This window comes from Tachypleus tridentatus, chromosome 4 (genome assembly GCF_004210375.1).
Source record: "Tachypleus tridentatus isolate NWPU-2018 chromosome 4, ASM421037v1, whole genome shotgun sequence".
Lineage (NCBI taxonomy): Eukaryota > Metazoa > Arthropoda > Merostomata > Xiphosura > Limulidae > Tachypleus > Tachypleus tridentatus.
In genome coordinates this window covers 27,992,033-28,005,998 of record NC_134828.1, presented here as the reverse complement: position 1 = coordinate 28,005,998, position 13,966 = coordinate 27,992,033, and the positions used below count along the sequence as shown (strand labels likewise).

Here is a 13,966-nt window from a genome sequence, read left to right as displayed (position 1 = left end):
TAAGGCAACACAGGATGACCAAAATGACTACTGTCAGAGAAGTACTAGATGACCAGGAGAACTACTATTTGAAATGAAGCATCAAATGACCAGAAGCACTGATCTTGGAGTAGAAGTACTAGATGACCAGGATAACTACTGTTTGAAATGAACCAGTAGATGACCAGGAGAACTACTATTTGAAATGAAGCATCAAATGACCAGAAGCACTGATCTTGGAGTAGAAGTACTAGATGACCAGGAGAACTACTATTTGAAATGAACCATCAGATGACCAGAAGCACTGATCTTGGAGTAGAAGTACTAGATGACCAGGATAACTACTGTTTGAAATGAACCAGTAGATGACCAGAAGCACTGCTCTTGGTGAAGTACTAGATGACCAGGATAACTACTGTTTGAAATGAAGCAGCATATGACCAACATGACAACTGTTAAAAAAAAGCACAAGATGATCAGTTTGAATAGTGACAGATAAGAAGCACCGTAAAACCAAAACTACTGTCAGAGAAGAACCAAAAGTTTATCAAAATGACCCTGTTTGAGATCAACACAAATACTCAAAATGGCCATTTGAGATGAAGAATATGGTAACTAATCTAACTGTTAAAGAAGAATTGTACAATGACCATTAATACACACACATACACAAAGTAGTGAAGGTTACCAAAAAGGGCTACTACTGGAGTTCTTATCACATAATTTCAATTATAAGTAATTAGGACAAGCATTAAATATTCATTTTCAATTATCTAATCTTGTAGACCAGCTTTTATCATTACTTATGATTACAAATGTATCTTGATGCAATATATCTGTTACATGATATCTTACAGAGTTATTTATTCTAAATTATTTTATACATATGTGAAATGGAAAGATATTTTCTAAGCACACTTTGCTACTTTTGGGAACGAACAATATTGTAAAACATTTTGAGATAGTAAATAAATTGTTATAATGTCCAAAAGATAATTGGTAAACAGTAGCCCAAAGTTTATACAAATCTGTCTTATAGTAAGAAGTGTATTTTTCAGGCATGCCAATGACATTTATGAAAAAAAGAGGAAAAGGTATATAGCCTGGCACCACAGTGCGACGCAGCTGTGCCTGACTAGGGGGTCCGGGGGCATGCCCCTCCCAGGAAATTTTAAAAAATGGATGCTATTTGGTGTGATTTGGTGCAATCTGGGACATAATTTCTTTATGTTTTATGACATTGCAATGTTGGAAAAGTACACAATATATATCATATAAAATAACTAAAGGAAATTAAAAGACTAAATCAAACTAATAAAAACTATAACTTTCATTTACAGTTTTAGCAGATTGATTTATTCTTTTAATTTGCATTCATTTTTTAGAAGATATATCAAAATATCTAAAATTAACAAATAAAATAAAAAGTAAATAAATGAAATTTAAGATTGTTTATTTGCTATTTATTCAGTTTAATTTTTTTCCAAATCAAAATATATTAGTAATATGAGTTAATAAAGCCAAAATAACTCAGTAAATATTTCAAATACAAATCATTTCATTGTTATCCTTTTTGTCATCAATAACATCATCATCATCAACTACTGGTATGCTGCCAATTAAATGTTTTACAGTCATTGCCAATAACTACTTCTCTGCTGCATATATTCCATACAATTTTCAAATCACATAAAATTACTCTTTTGACTAATCATGACTACCTACAGTTCAAATTGTTCATCTATGCAATCTTGTCATAATACTACTGGTACCTTAATGTCAGTGAATTTTCCATTCTTTCACAAATTGACAATACAAACTAAAACAGCACATGAAGGAAAGCTATGCTTAAACATTCAACTACTGATATGGTTCAATATTAAACTCCTGATATCAGTGATATGCCTCAGAAACTAAATTTTGTACAGTCACTGACATCAACAACTACTGCTCTGCTGCATGTATTCCATTAAAATTTCAAATTACTTAAAATTACTCTACATGACTACCTACAATAAAACTTGTTCATCTATACAATCTTGTCAGTAAATTACTGGTACCTCAATATCAGTATATTTTTCATTATTTCACAATACAAACTGAAACAGCAAATCAAGGAAAGCTTTGACATTGCTTCAAAATAAAATTAATGATATGCTTTAAAATAAACCACTGGCACTGTATGCTGCAGATAATAATAAAATGTTTTTCAGTCACTGATATCAACTTCTGCTCTGCTGCATAAATTACAGTCAAATTTCAAATCACTTAATTTCCTTTAATCAATCTTGGCTACTTTCCTCTTTTTCGAGACAAGGGTTTCCAGTGCTCTCTTCTGAGCTTTTTTTCTCTCCTTCTCTGAATGGGCAGCTCTCTGTGCCTCTGTGGCTTTCTGGACTTTTTCTTTAGCCAAGGTGGCTGGGCCAGATTTCACAGAACCATAGGCCTCAAGCCTTTCTGCCCTTTTCTTCTGATTCTCCCTCAGCTTTGAGGTATACTTTGAAGCTGCTGATCTAATGTCCTTACACATTCTCTTGTCTACAGGATCAAAATGAACATCCTTCCTTTTAAACATTTCAATCGCTGTTGTTTCTTTGGAACGTAGAGAATATTTTATCGTCTGGTATGCACACGATACCAGACAACGAGACGAAACGAGACTGCCTCCAAGATGGCGGTCAGATTTTTTTTTTTTTTGCAATAAACATTGAAAAAATACGATTTCTCCTCAAAAACCACCTTCCCGGCCCCCAAATCGCTCATATTTTCTCCTCGTTTGTTTGTTTGTTTGTTTTGGAATTTCGCACAAAGCTACTCGAGGGCTATCTGTGCTAGCCGTCCCTAATTTAGCAGTGTAAGACTAGAGGGAAGGCAGCTAGTCATCACCACCCACCGCCAACTCTTGGGCTACTCTTTACCAACGAATAGTGGGATTGACCGTCACATTATACACCCCACGGCTGGGAGGCGAGCATGTTTAGCTGACGCTGGCGCCAACCTCGACTCGGATTACAGTCGCGACGCCTTACGCTGCCGCCATGCCGGGCCATTTTCTCCTCGAATTTACACGAATCTCGTGGGTGATCGTTGGCCGTTTGAAAACCGCGGAAATCTGCATTTCAGCAGAAAAATGGCACGCATGATTTTTACAAGTGATTCTATAACACTGTCTTCCTCAAGCAACAATGAAAACTTGAAGCCCCAGTTCTCACTCCCACTTGACTTTATTACCAATAAAAATGCAACTTACTAGACTCGATCATCTTAACGAGTCTTTAGAATACACTAGATAAAACTTTTCTACCTTGTGTGAACTGTATGTTCAATTCACATTTACAATTAACAGCTGTTTCTTCAATTTTGATATTAAATATAATAGTTCTTTCTTTGCATCAGTAGTGTAAAAAGATTACTGGAGACAGGAACGTTTGTTTGTTTGTTTTGAATTTCGTGCAAAGCTACTCAAGAGCTATCTGTTGCTAGCCGTCCCTAATTTAGCAGTGTAAGACTAGAGGGAAGGCAGCTAGTCGTCACCACCCACTGCCAACTCTTGGGCTACTCTTTTACCAACGAATAGTAGGATTGACCATCACATTATAATGCTCCCACAGCTGAAAGGGCGAGCATATTTGGTGCAACAGGGAGTCGAACCCATTACCCTCGGATTACGAGTCGAATGCCTTAACACGCTTGGCCATGGCGGGCCCACTGAAAACAGACAAAAAAAAAATCTCAACTGTATATTCTTGATACCAAATGTTTTGATTGGTTATTAGAGCATGGGAGCCATATATCCAATTTTTAAAAAATGCACTGATAATATGACTTACAATAATAGGTCTTAATTCTAATTTTAAGCCAAGTATTTGTCCTAAAACTCCAAGTGTTAACTCAGCAACAACTGTTTTCCAGATATTATAAATCAAGTATCACTTCTCATAAACTGTTTCATAGTATTTCATAGTAATGACCTTTAAATCACAATAAAATACAAAAATATTTACGTTGTTCCATGCTTAAAATAAAACATTTATACTTTTAGGTATATTTGATATCTCTGCTCGAGAGCTTGTAGCAAGAAACAGCAGGAGTGATGAATTTATAACACTCTTGGATGACAGAGGGTAAGTTTAATTTCAAATAGAAGCAAAGGCTTACATTAAGTCTAAATATCAATTGATGATTAAGTTAACTCATCTGTTTAACAGGTACAAAAATTAACCTACTGATCTTACACCAGCTTAAGATATTAACACATCATTTTCAGTTAAATTCAACAAAGGTAAAACTTGTACAAAACGTTTTTTGTACTCAAGGAATAACAAAGTCTTATAGAATAACTAAGTTTAGAAAACTTAAATTTACAGCTAATATAAGAAAATATTTTTAATATTTAAAATAATTTTACCCTGGACAGTTGTTACTTATATCATTAAATTATTCATTATGAGATTGTCCTTCTCCAAATGACTCAGTGATAAATTCTAAAGGCCTATAATGTCAAAAATCAGGGTTTGTTTTATACCTGTGGTAGGTACAACATAGCCAACCTATTGTGTGGATTTTGCTTAACAACAAACATATGATCACGTAGACTTTTGAAAATTCAGCAATTTCAAACAAAGCAGTTACTTCATTAGTAGTTTATAGAATCATCCAAGTCTAATTATTAATTAATTAATTACTAAATTTCCTGTTAATTTTAACTCTTTAACCAGTTTTCATCTGATATTTTTGCTGTTGTTTAAGGGAAGTCCCAATGACTATTTTTATGGTGTGACTGGAATTCAAATGTGAATTTTGACAAAGAAGCCAATGAATAATCTATTCATCCCAACAAGGACTTTAACCAACTAACTTATTTGTATGTTTTAAAATGGTGTTCATGTTTTGCTCACTTCTGTGGTAGGTTGGTTGAATGCATTATCATAGTTACCTGAAATTGGAATATTGTTTTCATCTTTCTTTCTCTGGTCTGTAGTTCACATTCCGTTATTTTTCACAATATTCCAATTTACTATGTGATCTTCTCCAGCAAATGGATTACTGAAGATAGATTAATAATATAGAGTCTTGTGTTTCTATTATCCTCCCATTTTTGACTTTTATTGGATCAGAGTTCACATTCACAAATTTTCAGTTCTCCTTTGGATCTTTAGGTGATTTGTTAGAAAGTAACTTATAGTTTCTGAATTTTTCTGTTTTCACATATCCTCTGTATGTTTTCAAAGACACCTTTGACATAAGGATAAATGACCGTGTGTCTTCCTGTTTATCTTTTTTTCAAACGTTCCAGCTATTTATTTTCAATGAGGTTTAGAGTGATGTTTTTCCTTCTTAGCATATTTGGTATTATAAATCTAGCTCATTACTGAAACCCTTATAAGTGCCATCTTTAGTGTTCAGGTAGTTTGGTTTATGATTGGAGTATTTACCCATATCTGTAAGTTTCTTGTCATGGTATCTATAGATGGGGTACTTACATGTATCTGTGATATTATGTATGGTAGGAGTATTTCCCCATATCTGAAGGTTTCTTGTGCTGAGTATAGTCAGGGTATTCATCTGTAGTGTGTCACCATATTACAAACCATCACCATATCAGAGTCAAGTCATGGAACTCAGAGCAGTTGATTCAAGAACATTACCTTTTAAATGTTCCCTGTAGAGGTGGTTACCAAGCACTAATGATCACATTACCAAGTCATCTTGATGGTATTAACATTTATCTTTATGTTACAAGTAAAACTGTTCTGATAATATGGAAACTCCCAGTTCAGTTCATTCCTTAAAAGTTCTGTCACTTTTTAACACGTTGCTGGAACATCTGTTTCAAGGGTCAATCCATTACTGAAGAGTTTGGTTATTTTGTGTTTGCTTTTCTATAATGTCCAATAATTGTCTTGACTCTTAACACATGAAGATGTTTCACTTGCTCATGATGAAACTGATGGTACAGGTAAGCATAATGAATCTCTGCAATCATCTGTGGGCCAAATCAAAATCAAATTAACTATTCAAGTACCTTAAGATATCACTATACAGAATCCATTTTGAAAAGATGCGAGGTCTTAAATGAGTTAGTTGCAATACTGATTGTAGGTACTCACATCAACATAGAGGCAAATACTTAGCTTCAGTCTCAGCCGTAAGATTAATCATAAGTAGGTTGAGGTGTTGGTTATCCTTTTAGGTGTCCTGTTGATCCCAAAATATTCCCAATTCTGAAGAAAGTGCCAAATACCAAAACACTACAAGGAAACTTTGAAGCCTTTAAGTTTACCGAGGACACAGTTGTACGTTTCCAGGTCAAGGTTCACTTCTGTGTAGAACAATGTGAAGTTGTGTCATGTGGTCAAAACAGAAGACGAAGGCAAGTTCAGGATACTGATGTCTTTCCTGACTTCCCATTACAAAAAGAGATAATCGTGGAAGGCATCACTGTTATTAAGCTCAATAAAGACAACAAGTTTAATATAACAGGTTTGTATTATTTAATAATAACAGATATTAATGTTGCACTGAAGCATGGGAAACACAAATAATACGTTTCATTAAAGGAAAGAACACGACGTTGATTTGGGGCTTAATAACAACGAATATTGGTAGTAACGTATAGTATTATGATTTTTGGCTAAACTAATGTAAATGAAAAATACACTTAGTCTTTTAGGCTTAACATAGAAGACAAAGATAATAAAGGTAACTGTATTATACAGGGTGTTCTGAAAGTCACTGTGCACTTATACATTTATTAACAGACAAAACTGCACAGTGACTTTCCGAACACCCTGTATTTGGCCTTAACAAACAGACTCAACTAAGACTAATATAGCAAACCATATTAGTAATTAGCTAAATGCAATTTAAAAGGTGATTTCTCACTTACTTGGCTTATAGTCCTGAAAGAAAGGTTCCTAACCCACGTTATCAATATGATCATTTTACGTTTAACTAGGACAAGCAAAGCAGGTAGTATTTGTAATTAGCAGGTACTAAGCTTTAGAAGGTAACTTATCGCATGGCATAGTTTTCAATGAAGCGACTGAGCAAAGAGAATTTACCATTACATTGAATTACTGTAATTTGGAATTCTTTTATTTTATACTCCAAAGCTTTTCCATGATAATTTTCAGATATCAGAAAAGACTATTGATAGCAGTCACAGTGTAATCATTTTTACTCCCTGCCCCCGACATTCACATATCAGCTTTTCTATTAACATTGTGTTAAGTGTTAAATTCTCAGCTGTATTTCTAGTATACAGGAAGATAGATAAAAATCAAATTTTCCACCTTCTTCTAAACATGACATCTTGTGACAAGCAGAGAAAGAACTAACTTTGAACTCAATGATACAGATGTATCATTGATTGATTTTGAACAAAAAATAATTTGTTGAAGGTCAGTCATAGCTACTTAGTAAATACCATGTTATACATAAATATAAAAACTTGTTTTATAAGCCTGCTATCGTCATACATATCTAATTAGTATACAAATAACTTAACCCATAGTGATAAAGAATTTAAAATGTTAATTATACATAAACACTTGTTTTAAAATCCTGCTAAAGTTATACATAACTAATTATTATATAAATAACTTGGTGATAAAGAATTGAATATGTTATTTATGCATAAACATTTAATCACTTAAGGTACAGTGTTATGTTATTTTAACTTCTTTATGGTGTATCTTTCAGTTAAAGGTAAAGGTGTTGTATGTACAAGTAAGAGAGTGGTGGCTGGAATTATTGCTGGATTAGTCCTGCTCCTTGTGGCTGTCCTAGGAATATCCCTGGGGTTTTTTATCCTGAAGAAGGCAAATAAAAAACAAACCTTACTACCAGGTCCTAAAAAGTAACGTTTTCCGAGGATAAGGTAGTTCAAAAACAGAAGTCATGCCAGCTGTATAAGATAAAAGTTCTGATGAACATAACTGTGAATAAAAGAAACTTGAAACTAGCTTGGATACATTTAATAACTAGAACCAGTTAACCATGAATGTCTAACACTTGAGTACAAAGTGACTATTAAATACAGAGTAGCTATACATTGGAATTGTTTCCACAGTCATTCAAACCCTTCTAAACCCTAAACATGAGTGATTATAAATCAGTATTAAGTTAAAGTAATATTTCACCCTACTGTAGTTAGTTCACCCATCCATTAAACCTGTTCAAAATGCTGTCACCAGTTAATTGGACTTTAATGGTACATCAGTGGTATGAATCTGGATACTCATGGTATATCCTTTATGTGAGGAAATCAAAACAACAAAAGAACAGTATAGACACTTTTGTTCTGCTTTCAAATTTCAATGAACTTTTCAACCTCCAGAATAACATCGTTGTTCAACTTAGCTGAAAGGATAAGAAGAAATGTAGTTATTACAAGTGGTTCACACAATAAATCAACATGCATATCATTATAACACTTTATATCAAGGCTAAACACTTAATTTCAACTACAAAATGACATCAATCTTTCTTAAAAACAAGTTTCCTTTGTTGATCAAACTACAAAAACAAAACTACTTTTGTTAAATAAATTGACCACTATTGAGTGAATATTAATTTTAAATAAAAGTGAACCATTTTGTTTTCTTAGATGATGGTTCTTCATTCAAGGATATATTAAACAATTTAAAAGATAAATGCAAGGTTAAGTTCACCGATACTGGCATTTCATTCTTTCAAGTGTAAAAAAAAAACAAATTAAATGCATCAAGTGTGGTCAGACATCACAATACCAACAGAATCAGTTTTGCTATTGATCCAAATAGCTATTCTTTATCAACTTGGGTGTCAAGTAGCAAACAACTTAAGGTCACTTGGTGTTGATATTTCTCACATACGTTTGGATGGTGTAACCTATTGTAAACATAGAGTAGCAGGGAAGTTGTGACATTATTGTGTACGTTAAATGAGATGTGTTTTATTACTAAATGACAAATTTAAAAACATCTATTTGTAACTGAATACTTACACGAGTCTATCACTCTTTGTTGATGTCCTACAATACAGTCTTTAAGTTCACTACCTTTCCCAACAAAAGCATTACTACAGAGAATACAGGACTGGAGGGTTGACCTATTAAATAGTTAATCAGTTTCATAACCATATAGTTCATTCTATTGTCTCACCAAGAATTTCAGTATATTATTATTAACTTACCAAAATAAACGTTTTTTTTTAGAAATCTTCTTGACAAAAAGTTCCATCTATATAAGGTTTTGGTTATTTTATATTTTTACCTTTGAAATAAGTAATTTTAAACACTTCCTTAAGAATAAACATAATCTGCAATCCTTTGTTATATTTGATCTTAAGGATGTGCTGTAATTTTAAATTATTTTACTATCAGAGTTGCAGTTAGCTTTATTTTGAATTATGCAATTGGAGTTCAGGTTGTGAATAATGTTACTAAAGCTTGCAACATAGTTGCACAGTGTATATTATAAATAAATACCACTACACAGAAAAACTAGAATCCCTTTTACCCTTCTTCCACAGTCACATGGTCCATTACCACACAGTTAAACAGTCTGACCTTTTCCTTTAGCTGGCAGTGGTTTCCTATGATGGATCTCTTGATGGTCACTTTGTCAGCAATGTTTGTACCTTCTCCTACCATACTGTCATCTCCACCCTACAAAATAACAGGATTTACTGATAGAAAAACAGTGCACATCATGGTTTAGAACTGTTCTGCATACTTAACACAGAAAACATTCATGTAATAAAATGCTTTCCATTACAGAGGTGATAACTAAATCCATAAAACATTCACAAGTTTTGTTTAACCTTTCTTTTATTTCAAAAAGTAATAATACCAGTTAATATTTACGGAAACAAAAACTCAAGTAACAGTGAAATTAGTCACTTATGTAAGCTGTTTTAAAAAGTATACACATAGAAGATATTTAGCAAAGATGTGACAAAACATGATTTACCTGACTCTTGGAACGAGACAGGGAAGCGGACGTTGGTCGCTCACTGTTACCCGTTACACTATCCCATACCTTAGGAATCTGTAGATTGAAATTCAACATATTAATACAAGTTACACATTGACCTAGCTACATAAACTTTTAAATTAACAGCACAAATACAGAATGTTAAACAATTAAATTAATAACGTTAAAAAATAACAATACTATATAACTATTCTAATTACTTTTAACTAATACAAGTAGTACTACTAAGGGGTTGAAAAAGCAAAATAAATAAGAAATGACCAAAACATTTAACACCTTGTGTTACAGCAGGTCTCAAAATAAACTAAAACAATCTACCTGTTACTAAAAAATGTCATAAATCTTAAGATAACCTATAAGCCAATTTCTCCATTACTAAACAATGTCCTTTCACTCATAAGATAAGCTATAAGTCAGTAGTTCCATTACTAAACAATGTCCTTTCACTCCTAAGATAAGCTATAAGTCAGTAGTTCCATTACTAAACAATGTCCTTTCACTCCTAAGATAAGCTATAAGTCAGTTGTTCCATTTCTAAGGATGCCACATCACTTTTACAACACAACGTTATCCTATTCCTTCCATTACTAAATGTATGAATGTTATCATCACCAGCATACATATGTGCTTTCTTTTCAGACAGTTAGTAAACTAAAATCAAAGATAAGATATACCTTACAAAACTTTTATTAACCAATACTAAATAGAATTATGCTACTTTTAACATGTGCACCAAAAAAAATTTACAACATGTATGAAGATTTGCAAGTAAAAGTTCATATCAATAAATGAAGGTTTATGAAATAATATGAACAGTTTTTAGCTAAAGAAATCATTAGAATTAGATAAAGTGTTTATGTTAATGCAATATATAATCTCATTAACTTTTTTAACCCATAATTTGTTTTGTGTTCTGCCAGAATTATTTTCATAATTTCCTAACAATTATCACTACGCCTTATAAAACTTGCATTTTTTTAATTTTGTGAATAATAACAAAGATTTTGGGGCAGACACTTGTACTGTCCATTTTGGTTTAAGGAGTTAAAAAATCATGTTTCAGTTAACACAGCACATAATGTCATTTAAAGAGGAAAAATAAATAATCTAGAAACATTTAAACATAATTTGAAAATCTGAATCAAAATTATTCAGTACCAGTCTGTTAAGTTCAGCATACGATCCCAAAGTGTTCGCTCGAACACACAGCCCATCCTTCATGATGTAACCATAGCAACGAATTTGATCCTCATGGGAATAATCGTCTAAACTCCCCCACTGATTACATCTTGTTGACAGCTCACTTAACAAATCGTGCCATTCACCTGTTTTCTTATGTGTGTGAACGTCTGTCACAAAACAAAAACATTTTTAAAGAATGATAAAACCATTCATTAATGGTAAAATATCATTTCTACTATTAATTTCAAAAACCTTCAGTTACAATATTTAAAACCTTTTTAACATTTTGGAAACTTAATTTCAAAAACAACATGGATTAATTGATTGCTTAACGATCAAGCAGATATATCTGCTTTAGCCTGTTCAGTGCCGTAGACGAAATAACTCGTCCAAGCCGATTGGTAACACAGTGCCACTGACAAGTTAATTCATTCTCAATACTGTGTTCTCAATGTGTTTTTAAAGACATGCATTTGACCTACTTACAAAATGTTTCACTTTCGATCCAAAATGGCGTCCCGAAAAAAGTTACAAAATGAAGAAGCGTTAGAGTTGTATTTTGAACTTGGTTCGGAGTTGCTGTTGCAGCTGAAATACTTGGCAGTCAACAGGTTAAAGTTTATAGCCATTTGATGAGACAAGTAGATTTACCCTATGGCTTTATAAATACCTTTCCTGCCACTGTGGTAAGGAGGAATACCCTCACACCATTGAATGCTGTGCCACATCCCTGTGATGTTGCCATCTGTGAGCAACAATGCAACTAATACATGTGTTTCCATACGATCAGCTTATGCGGTAAGTAACTCCATGATTTGAGGTTAATTATACTGATATATTACCTTTTCTATATGTTATATGAACCTTATATATTTAGTATTCTAGTACATATCACCTGATACAAGTTAAAGGTTTTTAGTGTGGTAAATTAATGAAAAAGTGTTCATCATTTTTACTTGTTCTGTGTTTGTGTGTACACGAACTGTTGTGCCTTATATAGAAAATCCATCATCTTTTGATAATGAAAAAAATAATAATAAAGACCAAATTCCTAATTCCAGTTTTGATGGATAATTGACACTTTCAGGGAGCCAGCACAAAATGTAATTATGCATCAAAATGGTGAACTTGGATTTATAGTTCCCTGATGAATTACCCATGAGAAATACTTTAACTACTTGTGTTGTTACATTATCCAATACATAATTAACACTTTAACAACATTTGAATACTTGAAAGAGGACTGGTATACTGAAAGTACCTTTCTTTGGATTCACAGAAATTATTGAAGCTTTCATATTTGTGATATCGTTCTTTCCCTCAGTCTTGCTGTGATAGAACTGCTTCTTGACGACAGAAGGTAGAAGTTCACCCTTGATGGTGGTAATGTTTCTGAAAAAAATGTGTTACCACCCGTAGGTACATATTAATTAGTAAAAATTCAGTAAGGAACAAACTTTCTTTACAATCAAACTGACAACATCAATAAACTTGACACACATAAAAAGTAAGCCTCAAACAAACTTTCTTTAAATTAAAATTTTAAAATTCACAAGTAAGCCTGGAACAAACTTCTTTACATGAAACTTGACAATATTGATAAAACTGACAAACATACAAGTAAGCCTGGAACAAACTTCTTTACATTAAACTTGACAACACTGATAAAACTGACAAACATACAAGTAAGCCTGAAACAAACTTCTTTACATTAAACTTGACAACACTGATAAAACTGACAAACATACAAGTAAGCCTGGAAAAAACTTCTTTACATTAAACTTGACAATATTGATAAAACTGACAAACATACAAGTAAGCCTGGAACAAACTTCTTTACATTAAACTTGACAACACTGATAAAACTGACAAACATACAAGTAAGCCTGGAACAAACTTCTTTACATTAAACTTGACAACACTGATAAAACTGACAAACATACAAGTAAGCCTGAAACAAACTTCTTTACATTAAACTTGACAACACTGATAAAACTGACAAACATACAAGTAAGCCTGGAAAAAACTTCTTTACATTAAACTTGACAACACTGATAAAACTGACAAACATACAAGTAAGCCTGAAACAAACTTCTTTACATTAAACTTGACAACACTGATAAAACTGACACAATAAACAAACCTTTAACAAACATTCTTCTTTGGGCAGAAACCAATGATGCATTAAGTGTTATGAAACACAATTTTTCACTAGAAACTGATGAAAAAACATGAACAAAATATCTTGTTACATTGATATCAGTATTAATCACACACACTTAATAAATAACCCTACAAAAACGTATTAATCCTCTAATGATATGCTAGTTGTAACAAACTGAACTAAAGACATTTTATCAAATTACTATTTTCTTATTAACTTGTCTATCTACTATTTTCTAACTCCACCTGGTCATTGATACAGGAAGCTCTCTTTTTATTGTCTTGATTCTTTTTGAGGTTAGAAGTCTTAATTATAGAAACTAAACAAAACTTACTCATTTTCAACTAGGTAATCTACAAGCCACTTGTTCATCAGATACAAATGAGCATCCATCAAATCACTATGAACCTGAATAAATGGGTGTCTGTAAAAACAGTGAAAACAAAAAGACTGCAATGAATATCTTTCATTATTGTTAAATACTGTTTGTTCGTGTTGGACATACAAAACTGTTATTTGTAAGAGTTAATATTTACTTTATTTAGCAATTTAATATTTAATAGTTATTTAGTTGTCATAACAACAATGTTAAAAGTTATTTTAAAGTGACAGTTATGACAACTTCTATTATGTGACCCTGTACAAGTCACACATTGTGTGT

At 32.5% G+C, this 13,966-nt stretch overlaps 2 protein-coding genes across 4 annotated transcripts in view; one reads left to right on the top strand and one right to left on the bottom strand.

Moving 5' to 3' along the window:
• Positions 1 to 7,844, top strand: part of LOC143248750 (uncharacterized) — a 52,951-nt gene extending 45,107 nt beyond the window's left edge. For all 3 annotated transcript variants that reach the window (XM_076497433.1, XM_076497434.1, XM_076497432.1), the window contains exons 10-12: positions 4,022 to 4,103; positions 6,173 to 6,462; positions 7,684 to 7,844. In XM_076497433.1, the coding sequence (XP_076353548.1) occupies positions 4,022 to 4,103; positions 6,173 to 6,462; positions 7,684 to 7,844 (533 nt within the window). The remainder of the gene's footprint in view (positions 1 to 4,021; positions 4,104 to 6,172; positions 6,463 to 7,683) is intronic.
• A 99-nt stretch (positions 7,845 to 7,943) lies between these two features.
• The window catches only part of eIF2Bgamma (eukaryotic translation initiation factor 2B subunit gamma), a 33,799-nt gene continuing 27,776 nt past the window's right edge, over positions 7,944 to 13,966 (bottom strand). Inside the window, exons 6-12 of the mRNA XM_076497435.1 lie at positions 13,640 to 13,729; positions 12,403 to 12,533; positions 11,118 to 11,308; positions 9,936 to 10,013; positions 9,483 to 9,631; positions 8,969 to 9,072; positions 7,944 to 8,343 (exon numbers count right to left, since the gene is read on the bottom strand). Coding sequence (XP_076353550.1) covers positions 8,291 to 8,343; positions 8,969 to 9,072; positions 9,483 to 9,631; positions 9,936 to 10,013; positions 11,118 to 11,308; positions 12,403 to 12,533; positions 13,640 to 13,729 — 796 coding nt within the window. The 3' untranslated portion in view covers positions 7,944 to 8,290. The remainder of the gene's footprint in view (positions 8,344 to 8,968; positions 9,073 to 9,482; positions 9,632 to 9,935; positions 10,014 to 11,117; positions 11,309 to 12,402; positions 12,534 to 13,639; positions 13,730 to 13,966) is intronic.